The 22,682-nt window shown below is 42.1% G+C and overlaps 1 protein-coding gene across 2 annotated transcripts in view; it reads right to left on the reverse strand.

The window, feature by feature from the left end:
• THEMIS (thymocyte selection associated) overlaps positions 1 to 22,682 on the reverse strand; it is a 126,837-nt gene that overhangs the window by 87,270 nt on the left and 16,885 nt on the right. For both annotated transcript variants that reach the window (XM_019538009.1, XM_019538008.1), the window contains exon 2: positions 15,185 to 15,343. In XM_019538009.1, the coding sequence (XP_019393554.1) occupies positions 15,185 to 15,343 (159 nt within the window). The remainder of the gene's footprint in view (positions 1 to 15,184; positions 15,344 to 22,682) is intronic.

Genomic DNA, 22,682 nt, shown 5'->3' on the forward strand with positions numbered 1-22,682 from the left:
CAGCAATGCACATGGAGAGTCTTCTAGAAACAGAAAACTACAACATCTCCTTTCAGTAATATGGCTATGCTCTTTGCAACTTTTCTTTTCATGAAGATTTTGTAGCTGGAATTTAGATAAAGTTTTTGTTTGATTGCTTGTTTTGTTTTTTAATTATCTAGAAGGTGAGTAGAATCCTGCTTCATCTGCACTGGAGTGAGAGCAGCAGTAACACTATTTTTTCTTTGGTAAAATGAGAAGATATGACTCAAGGGCAAAAAGAAAAAAAAAGTTTAAATACAAGCATTTCCACATTGTTACTTTTTGACCACTGCTACATCAATACACTACATGCAAAGGTCACATAACACAGATGAGGAATCACATTAAAACTGGTGACTTAAACCTGTGTAGGTTTCTGAGATTTTAAAGATTTAGAATTTCTCTTTCATAACTTTTATACATTGGAACCAATGACTTTATTCTCTTTCATCACTGTTTTTCTTTGTGGATCACTGAAATGGTCATCACAGCCTATTCCTATAGGTAGTGCAAGCCACCAAGTACCTCAAGAGAGTGAACAACCTTGATTCAATAAAAGATAGACTTTCTTTGGTAAAACCTACAAAGCGTACAGAAGGATGGCTAAAATTCTCAGTAGAACTCAGTGGAAAACAATCTTTCTGTCCTACATGAGTTTAACAGTCAATATTATTTCTCACCTAGAAGCATGTTGAAAAGTCAACATTTCAATTAGTTTTGCAAACTGGTAATATACCACTTTCAGTTGGGTCAACAAAAATAGTTTTCCAGTAGATCTGAAGATATTCAGATTATCTAATAAAACATGATAACAATCTATCCCCGTGTGGCAAAGTTCAGGCTCCAGGGGTGGCCATGACATGCAACTCTTATGCTGCTCTGACTCTAGGGTACTCTTCCCTTCTTCTCACCTGCTACACCTTGATGTAACTACTGAATATTAGAAAAGGGAGGCTGCCTAAGGGTCCTAGAGTGAGCCCTCGGTTCTTATGACCACCAGTGGGTCCCACCCAGACCTTGCTGGTCTTAATGCTACTTTGTGACCAGTACTTACAGCCTTAAGAACTATTCATGGCCTCCAACCCTCCCCTCAGCCATGCCCATATGTGACGGCCAGAACCAACGGGATTAATAAGCAATAAATATGTGCTTATTGGAGGCATTTGATATTTTGCCTAATAGGCAATGTTAGCTAATATAAAGCTTGTAAGTTCATAACCCGCAAATGTAACTTGTCTGTCATAAGTTTAATCAAAATGATAAAACTAACTAAGGTGAAGGTTTTTGCTCAGGGTTCAGCCTTGATGGTAAAAACTGGATCCAACCACCTTGCACACCCAACGCATTCCAGGAAAGCATGTCACAAGAAAGCATATTCAGAGAAACCTAAATGGTGTTGGGCTTAGGCAGAGTGATGTCAATTTCAAACATAAAGGTGCTGCATTGTAATTTGCTTACTGGATAAACCCAAGTCTGGGCAGTAACCTTTTATGATAATTTTTAACACCTTTAAATCCCATAGGGTAACAGCTATAGGGAAAGATTATGAGTGGCTCTAAAGCCAACAGATTAGCATAAAACTAGATATAAAATCACATGCGCCAGGTGACCAGCAGAAAGGAGGGAACAGAATGGTCATCGCTTTTCCAAGCCCGGACTGCGAACTCCCGGTGTGAGTGAGGATCAGATCCTGATCAAGAGACCTTCCACGGTAATGCTTCCTACAGCATTGATCAAGGATGCTTGACTTCGCTGGAATCACTGGGTGTGCACCTGGCATCGAGGGACTATCAATAAGTTGCCAACCCATGTCTGTCTATCTGTTGTTTTAAATAGCCCAGTGGCTGATACCCTCGCAGTGCCCCAGTTGGCCTGTGATAGATGACTCCATCTATCTGTTGTTATTATCTGTTGTTATTATTTACTATTAGCTCTTTAATACTACTTTATCTGCCTATCACATTTATCTTTCTGTTAACTGTTGTGTGTGTAAGCTACAATAAATTTGCCTTTGCTTCACTCCCAACTCTGCCTCCTTGATCCCAAATCAAACAGCCCAGTAGCTGATACAGTTGCAGCACCCAGTCAGCCTGCAACTAAATTGATATACTCACAGTGCCCAGCTGGCCTGTGACACCCATACCTCTCAGGTATTACTGTACAATCATTCCCTTGTAAGGGCTTTTGCTTTCTTGGCCTCTGCCCCATTTCACTAGCTGGGCCTTCTAGCCCAAGCCCACCATACTGGACCTGGCTTCTGGGCACCAGCAATTATCTTGATTGTTTTAGTCTTGGGCCCCCTAGCCCTGCCTTCACCCTGCTCTGGGCACAGAGCCTACTTTGGGTCTGTCTGGGACCCTGGCCCTATCTTCTCTGGGACCCCTGGTACTATCTGGCTTGAGTTGCATTCAGCTGCAATCCTTCCCTAGGTTCAAGCCTGGTTTATGTCTTGAGCTCCTAGCCCCTGGCTCCCTTATGCCTGAGGGCCTGGCTAGGGCCTCCATACCACCTCTGCTAGTCCCAATCCCAAACCACCAGTATAAATTGTAACAAAGGAATAAGCCTCTCTGGCTATAACACCAAGTAACCCACTTTGGGTCCAAATGTAAACAGTGGCTACCTGTCAGTGCAATAAGGCTTCCCCTTATCTGGGGTCACATTCCTCTCCAAGGCCACGGCATTTGGTTTGCCTCCCCCAAGGTGCCAACTATGACATCTCCTGGTCCTTCCTGCTCTGGAGGTCCATCCACTGCAGCCTCCAGAGCTAGACTGCCTGTGTCTGCGCAGGCTCTGAGTTTATATACAGCTAAGCCCTGACTCCTTCTAGTCAGGTGACTCAGCAGCCATCATAGGTATGTTCATCCTGACCTGAGGACCTGCCTGCTTAATCTGTGGCCGTTTAGCTGCTCTTGGCAGCTCTTAGCCACTGAGTAGCTTAGCTCTGTCCCTTGTGTATGCTACTGCTGGCTTTTGGCTACACCGCAGCTAGCAAGTGTAACTGAACCAGCTCACTTTGCTTCAGTTTCCTTTTAAGTAACAGAAGTCTTGCTTCCTGCTACACCCTGGCACATCTACTCCAACCTGAAAGTGGGCAGCACAAACAATAGATGATGCCTCTCAGGATATTAGTCATTTCTGCTTCCAATGCCCACATAATATACCTGTTATTTTAGCATCCCTCTCCAATTCTTACAGGAAAAAAAATGCATTTAGTTTCTTTGCAGCATCAAAGAAGGCAACATCAAAAAGCCTAATCAACGTGCATATACACGCACACATTCTTGAGAAACTAATTTTTCAATGAAAAATAAAGATCCGTTGCAAGCAAACCCAAACATTGTTCTTGTCACAATGGAGGTCTGCACACTGAGATAAGATCCAAGTTTATCCTTAAATATTCACATTCAATGCATTTTTACATGGAGTTCAGTGATTCTTCAACCAAGTGTTTAAAGGAAGCCAATTGCCTGCAGAATCATAAGAGCAACTGAAAAGAATTTGCCTTGGTAAGACAGGCCACCAGATGGATGCATTCAGTACTTGGGCACTGAAGCAGCATAGTTATCTTGAGGTAATTACAACTCTGAATTACAGCAAGGCATCTGAGATTCTCTAAGACCTAGGGGTGTTGTTATTTCATGTTAATCAGACCCCTTAGAGCTGCCTTGTTACAAGAAAAATTTGCACATTTACATATTTGGGTGGGGGCTTTCCTAGATGAAGATGATAATTTAGGGGACTGTACAGTGGGGTTTAGCTGAGCCGTGTGGTCTAGTTACCTGCTCACAATTTCAAGAATTTGATACAGGCACTTGTACGATGGGATACCAACACTCAAGCCTTCTTAAGTACTCATAGCAAAGTCCAATTTCCCAGGAAACATAATAACGTTTAAGAGGCAATTCTAGGCCAAACTGTCAAAAGCAAGCACCATGGCTGTGTCTGTAAAAGAACTGCTAATTGCAAAAAAAATATGCAGTTCCCACCATTAGGGTCAGGCTAACCTTTCCCAACAGAAATGTGTCTAACCAACAAAAAGCTTAGGATTCTGCTTCACCATTTCTCAACCTTATCTTTTGTTAGGACTGTACAAGAAAGATCACAATTCCAGAAACAGGCAAAAGCTTCCCAGCCCTAGGGAGCTCCCCCTTCCTAGCTGTGTTGGAGAAAGGGTAGGACAGTGTCACATTGTGCTGTTTGAGAGCTACCTTACATTACTTCTGCATCCCTTGAGTGATATTCTGTGCAATCTTACTACAGAAGAGATGTGGTTCTTTTCTGTCCCCCTGGAGACACCAGATTGACCATCTCTGGGAATCAGTCACAGCACACAGTTTGCATTGCTACAAGTGGATAGTAAGCCAGATGTAGCCATCATACTGAGCAAAAATTCTAGTATAATAAGGAGGCCATTTTGGTACAGCATCACAGTGATCATTTCCTTCACTGTAACAGGAACAATGTGCATATAGGGTTGTTTTTTCTCTTTTTCACTGTACAGGGCATTGCAGTAAGATCCACAATACACAACAGCTTTTGACTGAGTTTATAACCAGGCTGGGATGTGGCTGGTTCTAAATATTGATGATATTCATACACTGTATGATAAATATTCCATTAGTAACTGTGGCAACTAATAGTTCTGTACAGTTGCCAGCAGCCTAAATGGAAAAGGACCATGTGTTTAATGGAGAGAGAGTTGTTAACTGTGCCTGCGTTAACTGGTTTTTACAATCCCACTTTCTCACAGCTGTCCGTGTAATAGACTCAACTGCCTGCATGCAACTATCACCTTCTTGCTCATATGACCTCTGGGCACAGTGTTCCTGGCTGAACCCATGTGGGAAAGCTATACACCATCCTTAAATGCCTCAACTCCAGTGGAATCAAGCAACATGAAGGGGCCTTTGCTATTTGGCTAAATGTGGCCATTTTTAACATGGTTATGAATAAGCAGAGCGTACCTCAAGCTGACTACTACCCAGCAGCCAGCACATACCAAGACAAATTGCTTTCATCACTGCTAGCAGAGACACAACCTCCAAAGGTTAAAAATCATCCCTGGTTGAGAACGCTTTGGCAATATACAGGTAGGAAGACAGGAATTTTCCAGTGATGGGGACAAATCTATGAGATTCATCTGTCTTATACGACTGAATTCAATGCTTTATTGGCTTTCCTAGAATTATAAAGCTACTTGGAAGTCAGCTATGTCTCCAAAAGCTGATTAATGCCCCTCCCGCTCCCCCCTCTGGAAAGCAGGTTTCACATGAAAATGTAATTAAGAAGAATCACACAAAACTGGATGTCTGCTTTTCCCTCTGGATTGATACAGACTGGCACCATCAGGGTCGAGAGAAGAAAAATCTTAATCTTACATTCTGATGGTTTCCTTAATTTTGGTAACAGAATGGTAGAGCAGACAGCTAAAGGACCATGTAGAGTTGCATACTTTGCTCCTATATCGGGATGCCTATGAATTAAATGCTTCTAGTGGCCACCTGTTTATGCTTCTGAGTATATAAAGTTCCATATGGCTCTCTTTCAACAGATAGGAGCTGAATATTAAAAAACTTATTCTTGTGTAGAGAATGAAATCAGCAATAATCCTTATCTAAGTATCATCATATGCTGTGGTGATTTTTCATAATGCTCTGCTTCCTAAGATATGTTTTTTTTTTACTAGGAAACGTAAAAAAAAAAAAAAAATCTGTTTTCCCCAGTTACTTGGAACCCTATTAATAAATTAAATCGTAACTCAAAAGTTTTTTTAAACTGTGTATAACAAGGCTTCCTCGCTGAGCAGGAGACATACGCCAAGTTAAAGATTCTAAACTTCTGGGGCACTTTTACACATGCTTGCACCACAGCACTGGGCACTTTGAAAAGCTCCCAGCACCGCCGCGCATACATTTGTATGGATGGCGAAATGTGCATTAGTGCTGAGAAAATGGCGGCTGCACACTTTTGAACTAAAACACAACAAAGGTTTTAGTGGACTAGGCTCCAGCCAATGCCAATGCCAATCCTATATGCCAATGTGGCGCAGACCCATGTCATCCATACTGCAGTCATCATTCCCCCACTGAATTTCCAGATCTGTGGAGAGCGCTGCAGCCTGGATGACAGCTCTGTAAGCCAGACCATAGGTTGAGCACCACTGACCTAAAATGTAGGCATGTATGCACTTAGGAAAAATTCAAGAAGAATAATTGGTTGTCCGAGTTCACAATTCCTTGAATGAAGTACATTTTGATTGAGGTTTTATGCATTTTGTTTGGGATTCACAGCAGCTGGCATGCTATGCATGAAGATGCATATACTAGGGCCTCTGGCAGATGTTAAAACATTGACATGATTGGGATTGGAGATATTTTCTTCCCCATCTCAACCATCATGCCTCCTGCCATTCCAGATGTGCATGGTAGGAGGCACAAAATTTGAGATAAAGCAGAAAATTCCTCTGATCCCAAATGCACCATGAGAGAGCTGCTCCCAGACTGATCCTGCAGACTGGATACAAATTGCCTCTGTCCCAGGCCCAGGGCTGCCCCCAGGCCCCAACAGGTTCCAGACATGCACCCAGCCTGACAATAAGCTGGTTGTTGGATCTGGACCTGTACAATCCCAGTCTGGTCTGAGACCCTGAGCTGTCCAGGGCTGAGGCTGACAATCAGTTGATTGGCTAATTAATCAGTCAGCAGCACAATAAATGTAAAGTGTATCAGGGGCCTAGCAAACAGGAATTTCAGAAGAGGGGTGGTTCTGGGATCCCTTTCCTGGAGTTAAGACAGCATTTATGCAGCTCTTTGCAACTCTGACTTGCATGTTGTTGATACTTTGGGATTCTGCAACATTCTGCAATGAACAGGATGTAAGACAACCCATCCCCTTTTCACTTCATACACTGTTTGCATGTCACTATCATTAAACAAACACCAGTTTCAACTGCAAGCCCTGAGCTCTCTCCTTTTTTTCCTGCTGTGAAATGCAGTTCTTTTATTAGCTTCTTTTATTGCTACATTTTACTCATTCAGCCAGCTTACTGTGTATTTCCCCCCTGCTAATTGTTTTATTCATTATTTCAGGATTCCCTCATCTGAGTTTGAAATGAAAAGGGTTATGTAGATATTAAACACTGAAAATATTAATTTCCTGTATATATTTTTATATATACACATACATATAAATTGAAAACTGTGTAGACTGCATAAACTATTGATAGGTGTGATATATTTTCATTTTGTTTCTCATACCAGCTAATACAATTCACTCCATTCTTCTTTATTCCACATCTCCCTGAAATTCTTTTAATTTGCTCAGAAATTCCCCCCAAGGTACAAGCTTGAACAGGAATTTCCTGTACATTGCTAACTCACTATAATGATTCCTGCTGTCAGATGGCTAACAAGCGTGGTTGTTGTTGATTGCAAATGAACACATACTTTATCTTAAATATAATGTTTAAGGATATTCAGACCAAGTTATTGGTTGCCATATATTTCTTCCTCTGAAGCAACTAAGATGTTGTGCACAAGATCTCTTCGGATATTTCCCTTGGAAACCTGAGCAGCCCTTTTCTTGAACTCCCCTGCATTTTTAACATATGCTAGGGAAGCATGACATTGTTAGCCACAAACACAACTGTGTGAATATTCTAATATGAGGGTAAGAAAGTACCTTATTTCTTCACACGTCACAATTAATAAGGAATAAGGCAAAAAATGGCCAAAATTATTAGCTAAATAGGTAATTTTACCATTAATCATTTTTAGATGCAAGGAAAAAGGCCTTACTATAGATTACTAAACTGAATTTACTTATATAAGAATTCAGTCTGTGATACCCTCAGAAATACAAAGTGCAGAGAAACCCCTAGAAACATACAGGACAACGCAAACAGTATGGACATTCATACACAGATATGTTGAAAAAACAAGACAAAGAAACCAGTAAGAATGTTTTAACATTGCAAATACTGGGGGTCAAGACAGATAATGGTAAGATAGGGTCTCTCAGAAATATGAGCTAGTCAGACGTCTTATGTGCTCAAGTGACTTATTATTGAACATAAAATGACTTAAGCTTACCTTACATGACTAGATGTATCTTTGTCACAATAGTGGATGTTATGGGAGTGCACAGTAGCTAAGTGTCTGGGTACCCTTCAGGCAGAGGAAGACATTTAGCCCACAGTCTCCCACAGTCCAGGTGACTGCTGTAACCCTTGAGCTACTGGATTTATAAATCAAGTGCATCCATCTCCTACTCTGGCAGATGTTAGAATCTAGACTTTCAATTTCTTTGTTTTTCTTACAAGTCCCCAACATGATGTGCTTCACTTTCAATCAAATTGAACATTGTATGTCAAACAAAATGAATTACTTGGGTTTTTCATTTCAACAAGAAAAAAATAAAATCTATCAAATGCAGTTTGATCTGCACCACTCCATTTTAAAATCATTTTCAGTTTGTATGCTGAATTGAAAATCCCTGTCATTCACACAACCGTATTTTCTAAATCAAATCTGGGCTGTAATTAAAGCATGCAAATTGCATAATAGGGATTATTTTTTCTTACTCGGGAGAAAGTTAAAATACATGGAAACAAAGATAGAGAATAAATTTGCAAACTTGGATAAACCAAGCAAGAGTACTGCACTCAAATCTAGTGACTTTTGTGCATGCTTTTCTTTCTGTTAATTTTAGAACTCTCCCTCTAATAAATTCCTTAATTTCAGGGAGTGGTTTAATTATCACTGTGCAGAGTGCTACTGATTTGGGTGCAAATTAGAGAACCAGAAGAGCTTGGTACAAGAGGAAAAGTGTGCCCTTTTAATGCTGTAACAGAAGAATCTCCCTGGCACCTACTACCACAGCCTATGCATATCAGAGCTCTACCATCTTATATGTTTTTCGCTTCTGTTGGATATACAGCTTGATCTAAAGAAATAATGAAGTGTGAAACTATCTAATTTAGAGGCTTTATTTCCAATCTTATTTACAATCCTATGTCCTTAAATTGCCATCTCTCCTATAGCAATGGAGCATCTCTCACTACCTTCTTTCTGATTGAGAAGAAAGCCAGTGTTACTCAAGCCAGATTCACCTAGAAAGCCAGGAAGTGCTTTATAAGCAAAATGGGATATTAAGCATCCAGAATGCTAGAGTAATGTATCCTGGCAAACTCTACATCCAAAAATGAAACAGGAGAATAGAGTCATGGAGGAGCTGGTCACCACTAGGATGATGTCAATAGGAGTAGCTCCAACAAGGTCTTGCTCCACTTTTAGGTTTAAGTCACCCTACTAACTTGGAAAGAGTTACTTCTTATTCACATTGATATAACTAAGAATTTACAATTAAAACTGCAATTAAGCTTCTAGATTCTAATCCTAACTCTTCTATTGATATGCTGTGTGACCTTGGGGAACCCATTTCTACATGCCTCCCACAATGTCACAGTTTAAATGGGGACATCCAGCTTCTTCACAAACTGGCACAAACTGCATAGTCTGTGTATGGCAGTCCAGGGTGCCACACACACACCATGAGCGGTGTAACTTCCCACCTAGGCATATGTGAGATATGGGAAACCCAGCCCCTCTCTTGCCATGCAGGCAGCCCATCTCACCCCATGAGATGTATGCAGCACCCTTCTACTGCCCCACCTGTAGGATCAGAAGTAGGAGTCAGAAGCTGGAGAAGGGTAGGAGCCTGGAGACCCTGGTTGCTGCAACAGCTGGAACCATCAGGGTGGAGAGGCTGGGCAAGAGTCCAGGGGCTAAATGTTACCAGATGCAGCCCCAAAGGCCACCAGTTGGACAGCCCTGTATTAGCCTGCCTTTGTGGTTGTGCTAGGGTTATCAGAATAAACTATAACAGAACTTGTGAGCAAATATTTATGCAGACAGGAAAATATTTTTTAAAAACCCTGTTCACTCAAGGACCCAGTTCATGTGTACAAAAGCTGTCATTTTCACCAACTTGGTCATGGTGAAAACAATAGGTCAAAATATTTGTTCGATGCAGTTAGGAAAGCATCTAAAGAGCAGATTTTTTTCCCCAGTCTGTGAGAGTGCAGAAGGAGTAGATTGATTCACTCAAGAAAAGAAGTGAACAAATTAGAATTAGGATAAAATGAAATAATGCAGAGAGCTAACTCATATTTGTACTAGTTTTCACTAATATGTTGGTCAGAATAGAGGTTTTTCAAGAATCCATTTTGCTAGAATAGAAGTTAGGAATTCTGTGGTGCTCTGCACACATACAGCAGATATGCACTCAGAGGTAAAAACTATAAAGCCAATAGATCTAGTTCTTCTCTCCTGCTCATTTTGTACTCAGCAGGCATGTCTGTACATGCATTTACTCCAGCCTAGTAAAATACTGCATAGTGGACGTGTCTACATGAGACACATTAATACACATTTGCCTAATTTAATGCATATTACAGCCATACATTTACATGTGTGTGCACTTAATGTGCATTAGAAGTGGTGAAATTAGGCTAATAGTGCCTAAACTTGATACCTGCAAATGCAGGTATCTAATTTAGGCATGATTAGTTTAAGCACATTAGCATACATGTAAATGCAACCTGGCACTAACTTTAGTGCCAAGTCCCTGCATGTGTAGACACCTGCCAATAATCACTTAATGAGCATTAGCTTGATGCATATTAAATTTAGTCACACTTAAATGCATGTGTAGATATGCCTAGTAAGGGTTTTTGGGTAGGTACATACACATACTAGGATGAGGGAGCAAATTTTCTCCCAGTTCCTTGCACCCCTGCAATTCACCCAAAGCTCCAGGCTCCCCCTGGGTGCTAGCCCAGAGACTAGCTGGGAGCACTGGGCTGGGAGACAGCTGTCTCCTACTGCTGCAGGGAGGGGAAATGTCTCCTGGCCCTGGCTCTCTGATCAGGGACACAGGGCTTGGAAAGACCTGCAGGGGAGGTCCCATCAGTGGATCAGGGCAGGGGGCTGGGACCTGCCATGTAGCTCTTTCTAAGCCCCAATGCCTTGACCACCCAATCAGGGCATGGGTCTGGGACCTGCCCCTGACCATGACAGTTCCTGGCCACAGGCCACCCTGGGACTTGCCCCAGGCCACACAGGAAACTCTGCATGTGCAACCCAGCGCTGGCTGATATCTGACAGAAACAGGACAGTCTCCTGCCACCTCCAGGCTGCATGTGCTTCATCAACCCCCACTCCACAATCAAAACTGTGCAGTTGCAATCGCAGAACAGGGGCTGGGAGCTCCCTGCATGGGGACACTTCCCTGCCAAGCCTGGAGCTGGCTGTGACCTGCCCCTGACCAGGGGCAGCACCCAGCAGGCTAGTAGCCCACTGGGGAGGGGCGGGGGTAAGGCATGCTGCTGCCACAGAAGGAAGGACCAGGGACCCCCGCAGCCCAGGGGCCGCTTGGCCCATCAGCAGCTCAGCCCCTGGCCACAGGCAGGCTCTGCTGAAAAAAATAAGAAAGGATCAGGCCCCTCATCATAACAGCGATGGAAACTACAACCCTAAGGACTAAATCCCCTTGCATATACAAGTGCCCTAATGCAAGAAAAAATGTACCATTGAGCTAGTGAGCGTGGGAGTTAGGGATACAGCCTCTGAACCAGAACTTCCTAGATCCTGAATGCTGGAGGCTACAAGTGAGAGGGGAACAATGTGGGAAAAGCTGTGGTCATATCCAGTGCACTCTCCCTTTCAATATCTACTCTGCCACTGTGACACAGGAAACTGGGCAAGATAGACCTACAGTCTGACCTAGTAAATGGCAGTTCTTATGTTCTTACCATTGGTAACAAGTGGAATACCAGAATAACAGCAAAAGAGATCTGAAGAACTAATGATACTGTTAGTGAAAAAAGTCAATGATTGTGCTAAAAAGACCTGAAAAATTTAAGCAGAATAGCTTCCTTTCACTCCTAGAAACAATAGGACCATTTGCAATGTAATTTGTCATTCAGACCACAATGGATATGTGTAATAAAGTGACAATTTAAACAATAAAAATGAAACACTAAAAAATAACTGTAGTCAGAGAGACCATTAGCCTAATGATCAAACTTCTACTGTAATGCTTACTCCCTTTTCAGCTAGTAAGAGGTGTCATTATTACTCTCTTCACTGCTGTTGAGTTCAGCATCCCCCATTCTGCACGGCATAATAGCAAGAAGTTACTATTATATACAAGTTTGGTTTCACAGGTCTTGGACTTGAATTTACAAAAGAAAAGGATCCAGACAAGAAAGACAAATGTCTTTCCTCACGTACATTCCCTGAAACAGTGGATTCAGATGTCCCTGAACAATTGATTACAATTTTTGTACCAATTTAGCTGCTGTGCAATAGGGTGTGGCCCTCCAGCACCAAATTTAAATGTTGGGTTGGTTTCTTGAACTTCTAGTGAAAGTATTACTAGCCCCAAGCATTTGAAAATCACAAGATACAAGATTATCTTAAAAACAACGAGATTTGAATTGTTTTATCTTTGGGGGGTTTTCTAACCATGGGCTAGAATCGTGTTCTTCTTTTCTTTAAATGAAAGCAGAAATTGTCAGTTAAGAACAATGCAGCGTGAACAAAAAAATACCAGATATCATGAGAGTTAATAGTCCCGGAGTCCATCAAGTGAGAAGGAAAAAAAACCTCAAAAACTCAAGACAATTTAAACTCCCCATGCCAGCATGTTTGGGTCTCATTAATGCTGGAAAAAATTACTCTATTATAAAATTGACAACTGATTTTAAAAGTGGGTTTGATTCACAAGAAAAAAGAAGTTATCTATGTATAACCAAAGGCAGGACCCAACAGGTCAGCAGGAAAGAGAAAAAACCTGATCAATCGCTACTGATGGAGAAATTAGTATTTTGTAGTTTAAAAAAGAGGTTTGAAAAAAAAATTCTACTAATGAAATGAGCTACAATAATATACTTAAATGATTTTAGGTTGCATTTCTTCGGGAAAGGGGGATTGTTTTCCTTTGTGCATCTAAGAGACTGCCTATACCACCTGTGCTGTGACAGAGAACACTATACTAAAGCATGCCCTATACATTTGCTCTTGCTCCATGAGCTTCACATCCCAGAGATGAGGCAAATGTTACCACTACAGAGCAGCCCCGAGCATGTGCCACTAAACACGCCCAGGGCACAGAGCGTAAGAAGACCACTGAAGGCATACTCAGCACCGTTCCGAGATGGCTACATTGCCTCATTTTCAGCAGCTGGCATACATGGAGCAGGAGCAAGTGGGGTGAAACGCTTCAGGCCTTCACTCTTTGTTTCAACTTGAGGACAGTGCAGGTGCCCTTTCCTTCCAATCTTTTTCCCCAGACAATTCTGTTTCTTCAGCTCAGAACCTACCCAAACCCAGTTCTCCATCATACCCAAGCCCCTTGGCACCTTTTAGTCTGTTCGTCACATTGGTTCCTAGTCCGCACATCAACTTCTGCTTCCTTGGCTTGTTTATGCAGTCCTGGTCCTCCTCACAAGCTTCCAAACTCAGTTTCAACCCCCTCCAACCTGTTTTCAGTCCCAAACTACTCTCTTCACTGCCCTTTTTGGATCTCACTCTTCTCTCTGGTCTATCTGAGGCATGCTTTATTCTCCTTGATGCTGCCCAGGCCACTCTAGTAGAAGTATTGAGAGCACAGCAAGGATAAAAATCCTCAGCCTGATGGTATCTGATACAATGGCAGCCCACAGCACCTGGGATCGTGTCTGTAGGGAAAATTTTGTGAGCCCCTGAACCTTTGGGCTGGAACATGTTCAATTACTCTAGGGCAGATGTCACATGGGAAGTCCAAGGGGCATGTGTAGGAGCTATGATGGGCAGAGTATGCTCAGTATTGATTAGCTGCCAAATCCTAACAAGTCTCTATTGAGCATGGATGACACTTTTCAAAGACTTGTAACTATTGCTGGTTGGCAATTTTCTGACAAAACCAAGTTTAATTGAAAAATGCCAGTTCACTGAGCTTGAAATGTTTCATTTAAAAGATCTCAGGTTCAATGAACTTTCGCTGACTCCAAGGCAGGGTCTGAGGGAACCTGTCTGGATTTCTCACATGGCTGTCTCTTGGACAGGCATGCTGGAAGACAGCGTCTCTCCCCTGTGGCAGATGCCCCTGACATGTCTGCCTGAGGCCCATGGATCCTTGCAGCTACACAGGGAAAGTAGCATTCTTCATTAGATCCACAACTAAGCAAAGAGGCTGAAAATAAAAACTGGCTTCATTCCAAGACGGACACAAAAATTAAAATTTCATATGAATGAAATTTCTGGTGAATTTGGAAAGCTTGGTTCTTGGCCAGCTGTACTCAGCTCAGTAACAGGGGGAACCATCACGGAGGCCAGGGGAAGGATGGAGGCAGTGAAGTTTGGGGCTCCAGCCCTACACAGTGGAGGGGTTCAGGACTCTCTTCATAAGCTGCCAGCCCCCCTTCTCCCATGGGAGACACTGTTACTGTAAAGGAAGCAGTGTGTTCACTACCAGCAGCCAGGGTAACCCTTCTCTGGCCCCACAGCTACCACCAAATTAAGGGCTTTTGGATCTTCAGTTGGCCAGACTTGGCTGTTTTTCTCATATTGACACAGTAAGGAGATGATGTACCAAGGAAACCCCACCTGCCAAATTTTAAGTCTGTTCTCTAAAGCATGGAGTTGCCAGAATTTCTCCATAAAATAGCTGGTAAGAATTTTCTTACAGGCAAAACAACATCTTTGCCCAACATCTTTGCCCTAATCTTGTTTCCAGAAATGACTCAGCCATTTTTGCTGCAGCTCTCAAAAATAGTTTAGCCCAACTCAAGCATGCAGTATGGAAAATTTCAGCTTAAACAGTTGAAGTTGGCAGAGTCATAAGTAACTGAAAACGGGGTTTTATAATGATCCATATCTTGAGTCACCTTAGGTATAACTCTGCCTATAACAATAATAATAATTCTTAACCAAACAATAAAAAACTACATGAGATTAAAAATTAGTTGCTTTTGTCTAATGCCATCTCCTAAAATTATATTCTTGACAGCTGAGTAAGTACTTAGGATACAGATAGTTAAGTCTAACGAATCAACAAAACAGATAAAGGTGATTATGTTGATTATAATTCCTCAGTAACATGTATTCATAAAATACCGTACCTGGAAAATTCAGAGACAGTTCAGTTTTAGATGAACACTGACTTTCTTCATTATTCTCACAGATAGTTGCTATAAGCTTATTAATTTTGAACCCAATAACTTTAATCACTTCTCCTGTTGGCAGACAGCATTCATTTCCAAACATTTCATAGATGGAGCCTGAGAAAAAATACATAAGAAAAGAAAGATGTTGCACATGCTTTAAAACTATTTAACATATTTTTATCACTTTTATTGGAAGATATCCTCCTGCAGGAAACCAAAACCATATGAACAGCTAATGTAAAATTAATATTATTTTCAATATCCAACTTGGTATTTACTTTCTCAGTATCACGGACCCCAAATTCAGCCTTTTCACTTATTTGTTCTGGGTGTAAATAATGTATAAAGATTACTCTTGGAATTCAGATCTATCCATCCTGCTACCTGTGGCAGGATCACCATATTTCTTATAATATATGGAATATTGAAAAAAAAACAAAAAAAATTGAAGTTTCCCTACACTGTCTACAAAAGCTATTGAACTCAACAAGAATGAACCCTTCTTTACTTCAATGCTGTCTAAATCCACCCCCACCTCCCCAACTATGCACATGCCCAGGAACATCTATCTCACAGGACCATCAAGGAGAGAAAATAGGCTAAAGAGATAAAGGCTTTCAAGCTCTTATATTAAAATGGAATATTCTGAAGCAATCTGAAGGTTAGGAATATTGCACAACTCCTGACTCGTGATATTATCTACTTTTCAACAGGTAGGCAAGTTGCAGATGTCTATCTTCCAATATTGCTGCTGCCCTCTGAACACACCATCCTAATAGTCCTTCATACAGAATGACTTGTCACCCTGACAGCTTTTCTTAGACTTATACATTACTTCTTTGTCCAATTATATATCATAAAGGTTCATCTATTAAAGATTCTCCTATTAGTAACTCAAGGTTGCATCTAGGTCAAAACCATTTCCTTTCACTCAGTGCAGGGTATTGTTATTAATTTGTGTATAGAGAACACCCAGAAGTCATCATTTACACACGTACTATCTTGAGTAGTCATTCTTGCTAATAATAAGTCCTATAACTTGCCATAACTGTTGATCCTGAAAAAAAATTGAGCTAAAATAAGATATGCCAGAGAACTAGCTGTCACTTCATAATTACAACTATAACCAGTCTTTCTTTAGAGAAGCATGTCACTTCTCTCTAGGGAAGTGAAAACCCACAGAGATGAGTGGGATGGTGCCTGCAGTCATTTCCAGAAATGAAATCCTCCATATGACTTTTTGAATATGTTTGAAGAGAAGGTGAGAAGAGAGGAAATAACTCCTTCCTACTTTTTTGCAGTTGGATAGACCTTCGGTGTTAAGTTAACTCAGGTGATTGGTACCAGGATTCTTAAGTGAGCAAAGATGCACTCAAATTCACCAGCTCTTCACTGGTGCTGTACTCACCCATCTGCATCTCTGGGACTTGGATAATGATTCCTGGTGTCCAAAAAAGTTCTGAGAAAACGAAATTATTTATTTCTAGCATATAGATTTCAATAAAGTTAAGGAGTTAGTTTAACTAAGAGACAAGCAGGTCTGAAATTGTACAGGGAGACTATCTGGGTTTTAAGCCACTGAAAAGCTTAGAACTGACCTAGGAGGGAGAGGGAGTCCTTCAACATATAATGATAAAAAAAGACTGAAGTGTTTAAGAACAACATTAGTTTAATAGTAGTGTAACTGAGGGGGAACAGCCAGGATAGCACTCCTGGGTGCCACCTTTATAGAGGAGGCACAGACTAGGTGCCACATATTGGTAGTTGACTGTGCTGCTACAATAGGCACTGTGGCAACAAGCACAGTGCCATATGTCACAGTTGTCCCAGGTACAGAGATGCCTTGCTATGCCTCTGGGTTTTAACTGTACTTTATTAAGGTGATGTATTGCTCTTCTGTTTTGGGAAGCTTTGATTTTACCAGAACTATACAGCTATTCTAACTTCGCTTTTAAAATTATTTACTATTTTTTCCTTAAAACGGTATTGCTGATCTCAAGTGTCTCAGGGTGAGAAAGAATACACATTTTCAGCTAAGAGAATTCTGGCGAAACCCAGTAAGATAACAATAGTACAAACAATTAAAAATAAACTGAAAAATAATTGAATTGGCAACATCCTTTGCACTGCAGGGAGCTGAGGTGTTGCACAATTCAATGCAGTATATGAGAATGTACGGAGAGAAGCAGAGCTGAGGATTGTTGGAAAGCATTGGAGGACCAGTAGCATAACTAAGGGTGGACAGCTGGCACATGAGACTCAGGTGCTCAGTAAAGGGGAGGCACCAGAATGGAGGCAAGGAGCCTCCAAGCTCCAGCTGCAAGAAGTAGAACAATGCCCATTTCAGCACCAGAAGGTCACAAATCCTGTCAGGTACAAGTCCCCTGTCTGTAACCGCTAGTTAGGTCTCTACAGAGTATTCTCAGAATTGAATGATTTCGCTTCTGTATTTGTTGCAAAGTAGGTGGGTTAAGAGCTTAGATGAAAGATTCTCTTCAGCCACATCAATTGAAAGCATTGCCAAAATAAAGCCTGAAGATTGTGTGCATGTATGCAGATGGGGGGATGGTTAAAATAATGCCTGAGAGACAGAATGAACACTGCAGTGAAAACCTACCCAAAACACCTTTCCACTCCCAATTTTCAGGTCCCTATAAGAGGAAGTACTTTGGAGCAGCATTTTTGCTCCTATAGTTCAGGAAAGCACATGGCAGACACTTATTGCATACCCTGAGCGCTGAGGATTACAACCATCCTTGCCCCGCACTACATACACGCTGCCTGATCTGCTTCACAGGGAATCCCTTCCCGCCATGTTTGGACTGTAAGCTTCTGAAACAGGAAATGTCTTTTTGCAATACATTGATACTTTTATTAGCACAATGCAGCCCTAGTCTAGAATTGTGATCCCTATGTGCTTCTATAATACAAACAGCAACAATCATTACACAAGATTGTGTAATTTACACCTCCCCGAGCAACCTTCAATTAATCTGGCCCTTTATGTATGAATAGGAGAGTCACTGCCCTGAATAACTATACAGGACCAGTCTGTCTTTCTTAAGGCAGAAACTCAATCCTATAATTGCATAATATTCCTTTAGTCCCTAAGCGATTCTATTCTAACACAACTGCCCTGCTGAACCTTCGTGTGATGTACTGACTGCTGCTCCAACACACAGGTGAAGTATTATTGTAGTTCTTGTTCCTTTTGCTGCACTCTATGGCAGATTTTATGATACCTTGAAAGTGTATGTGCAATATTTATTTCATGTTAGAGAGAGATTAAGCAGCAGCAGAAGAGGGCAATACTCTTTAGCAGATGAGAAACCTCACTACCCTCCATAAACTGCAAACAGATCAAAAATAATGATGAGAGTGCCAGATAAGGTGAATCCCAGAGGACTCAGCATGATGGATTCTGGTTTACAATTTACATGGATACATGAACAGATAATGCCACTATCCTGTCCACCAAATGTATCTTTCCCAAATATGCTAGAAAGGAAAGTGTGTTGCTTACTACACCTTTATATTTCATTTAATTGCACGTTTGGGATCAGACTCCTTACTGCACAATGGTGACCCATTAGAACCCAGACAGAAAATGAAGTCGATCTCTGTGTTTCCTTGGCAGTAAGTGATTTCTTAACAAATCATCCACGTCAGCAATGGTAAAAGATGGGTGATTTTATGCCATCTCTATAAAACTCTCAGTACCCTTACAATAAGGAGATTCAGCTCAAGAGATTCAGCCAATTTCCTATGTTGGCAGCCCAGACCATTAGAAACTTTGACTCTTAGCCTTTTCTACTAGTCAATAATCACTTATAGACTGAGCTGACTACCTATACTAACAACACATTTATTTTCTTTCTCTATCTTTTCTCTAGAAGCATGAAATGCACAGCCAAAGTCAGTGGCATATACATGACTGGGACCAGGAGAATACCTTTAAAACCATGAGATTCAAATTTCAGTGTTCTTTCTCCAGTTCCCTGATGTGGGTGGTCTCCACTGATTTCTTTTAATGAAAGCTTCAAGCTGGGCCTCCAACCCTGCCAATTACGCTGTGTTAGAACAAGACATCACAACTGGCCTTCATCACAACTCTTCCTGCTTGAATGCCCTGCCCATTCTTTATGGTAACACACTGCATGGTTTCATATTGCAGTGCTTGTTACTGAATTTTATAGCCCCTTCCTTCAGCAATCTCTTTGCAGTTGAGGATAACTGTTTTCCATGATTGTCTATCTTATTTTACAGCACACTAAACGTGTGCCCTCTCTTGATTTTGTTGTTGGTTGCAACTCTTCAATGTTTTCCTCAACTTCTTTCATTGACAATCCCCAAAAGGCAGGTTCCGGGTTGTTCACCATACTTGGCTTACTGCATCCCATAACCAAGCTAACAATACCACCAGACCTTGGTGGCACTGGTACCTTTTTGGGTGCAATTGTATTGGAAGCATTGATTGTAATTCTGTATTAGTCTGAAACTAAATTGCTCAAACCCTGACTTTAGCCCCTGCTTGGCAGCTTACCTGGAATAGTACAATAAGATAACTTTTCTCATCTAAAATTAAGTCCAGAGTAATTTGTCATCTAGGCATTTACACCAAATATTTGTGCTGATGAGGAGTGAAACCAAAAGGCTTCCAGAGGGACAATAACAAAATCTTTTCCATTAATCTCCACACGGTTAGTCTTATAAAATTGTCAGGGACACTGCAGGGAGCCTATGTGAATCATGAAAACCCTATTTAAGTTGTGCACTATGGAACCTGCATAAAATATATTATGCATTATGAAATGAAAAAAAAGAAAGAAAAATGGCATTTTTAGTGCACTATTCATTGTCAGCATGCAAATTTCCTGTTTTCCCCCTCTTAACCACAAAGAAAACATAGCATACATTGAAAGCTTAAGTCAATTAACCTCCAGGATTGATTCTTTTCAACTCCAGAAAGATGTATGAAATAGAACACAAAACCATCTTAGTGAAAACTCAAATAAAGCAGCCTATTTACAGTGATCAAACAATGCCCCTGAAGGCTGTAATTAAAGTGCTGGTTGCCTTTGAAACCACCTTTTTTGGATTGCTACTTTGTTCAATAAAAACTACATTTATATCCTTTTATAAGCTCATCTCTGGTTTGACAATCCATATTAGCAGCTGCTGTGATCACATCAAAGCAACCAAAGCAATTGGATCAATAGCTTTTTCCTCTGTCTTGCCTAAAATGTTAAGCATCTGAAAAAAATTCTAGTATGAATTCTTTTTTATTTGATTTCCCTTTCATTACATGAACAATACGGTTTCTTCTTTTGTTAGAAAATAACAATATGAATTATAAATACAATACACGCATGAAATAAATCAAGCTGCCTTATATCACGAAGGGTATGACAGTACATGACAAAGTACACACATTCAAGAAGCCCATGGTAGAAGTGATCTTTCAAGCTGTACTCTAAGCGGCCACAGTTATGTCAGGAGGAAGCAGAACACACATTAGCCCTTGTGAGTGGAGAATCAGGAGGGCTGGGAGCTTGCCTACATGGCCCAAGCCCAGCAGGTAGTGGGAGCTCTTGCATACTCGCTAACGGGCCCCTTGGGCTCCCTGGCTGCCAAAGACTCCCAAGTGGTTCTGAATAGTCAAACCACCACTGATCATAGCTACCTACCTGGATCTGATGTGGTAGTGGCTTGTCGTGGCCATGAGCCAGCTGTCCCATGCATGCCCACCCAGCATACCCTCCACCTGCTGTGTGTGTGCGAGAGAGAAAGAGAGACAGAGGCAGGGGAGACACAGAATACGGAGCTTTTGACTTGGCATCCTACTTTCAGAGGTACAAAATTAAAACCAGAGATTTTTCCATGTAGAAGCTGGACAGCTATATGATCCTGGATCCACTAGACATCCAAGAGAGCTGCGGCCTTGGAAACATTGCCACACAGGACACTGAAGACTGCTGGTCCTTACAGGATCACTGGCCCCTTGGCTTCCATGGCCATGTCTTTCCCTTTGAGGACCACAGACCTGCAGCCCTCACCGATGCCTGGGGCTCATGTCAGGAATCCAGCCCAAGCTGGGAGACCATCTATTCCTTGCAAGGCTAAGCCACTTCTCTGCAGTGGGACCTGGACCACAAGTGGGGCCATGGGGAACTCCTCCATGGGCCTCCTGGCAAGGGGGGTCGATAGACTAGAACCGCTGGGCTCTGATACCAGAAGCTACCCCAGCAAAAATCTGCCACAGTGGTCTGGTACGTTGTGGTCTCCTGCCCACTCTGAGCACTCCTGCAGCCCTTCAAGAGTGGCATGGACCCACTTGGAGGGCCTGTGCCTACAGGGCAGTTGCCAGTGGTCCAGAACTGTGTGCATGCACTTCCTGGTGTTGTGACTCTCTTAGCTTTGCTGTGCCATAAGGTGTCTCTTCCAAACAGTGGGTGGCCATCTGGTGCCACAGCCATGCAACTCAGCAACCTGGGTATAAGCACCCCCAGCCTGAAAGTAGGAGGTCCATTTCCCCCGTACACCGCCCACTTCGTTCCCCCTGCAAGTCTCACAGCCCCTGGTGACAGGAGTCTGCAGTGCATGGCCTGAGCTCAGAGGCTGTGACCACAGCCTGTAACATCTCTTCTTCATTTTGCCAGCACCTCGTATGCACATCTTTCATTCACTCAGCAGGTGTTCAGCTGCCTGTGCCTGACTCACCAGCTGGCCTTCCATGCACAGATGTGGAGCCTGCAGACAAGGGGAAGGGGTTGCTTAGCTTGCAGGAGTAGGCAGGTCTGGGGCTGGGATGGGCCCACAATCATGAGAGGGGGTGTGGGGATTGCACTGAGGTGTCAATACAGTGAGTGCCTGTACCATGAGAATTGGAATCAGCCCATTGGCCTTCACCCATAGATTAGATTGGGGAAGGGAAAAAGTGCTGCTAGGCTACTTGCTAGCCTATCCAGGTACAGGGCCAGGGAGTTACCCTGGCAATGAGAGCCAAGCAGCTGAGATGAGGGTTCCCACACGGGAACTTGTGACTCTTTCCAAGAGTAGGAGGGAGGGAGAGAGATCTGCGAGTTTTTTAGCACGGGGACATTTTTTCCTTGTTCCTTCAGTGGGTATCAGACACAGCTGTGTCATAGCTTCTGTCCCTGACCTATGGGTGCACTCTGCCAACACTACTGTTTATTCTTTTGCTTGCTGAGCTCAGTAAATGCTATTGATGCCTTTCTGTGAATACTTTGAGGGGGAAGGGAAGCTGTTTATGCTCAATATGGCAAATATTTCAGGCCCAACTCAGAACCCTTACTTCACACCCTTATAACATGGAAGACTTCAGTATAGGGGATTCTATTACTAGCATAGTATGAGTTTCAACCCCAAATAGTACCCTGCCAAATGTTATTAGATATCAGTTTTTCACTCTCACCTTTCCTTTCCCTGTCCT

Source organism: Crocodylus porosus, unplaced genomic scaffold (assembly GCF_001723895.1).
Source record: "Crocodylus porosus isolate Cpor-Errol unplaced genomic scaffold, CroPor_comp1, whole genome shotgun sequence".
Lineage (NCBI taxonomy): Eukaryota > Metazoa > Chordata > Crocodylia > Crocodylidae > Crocodylus > Crocodylus porosus.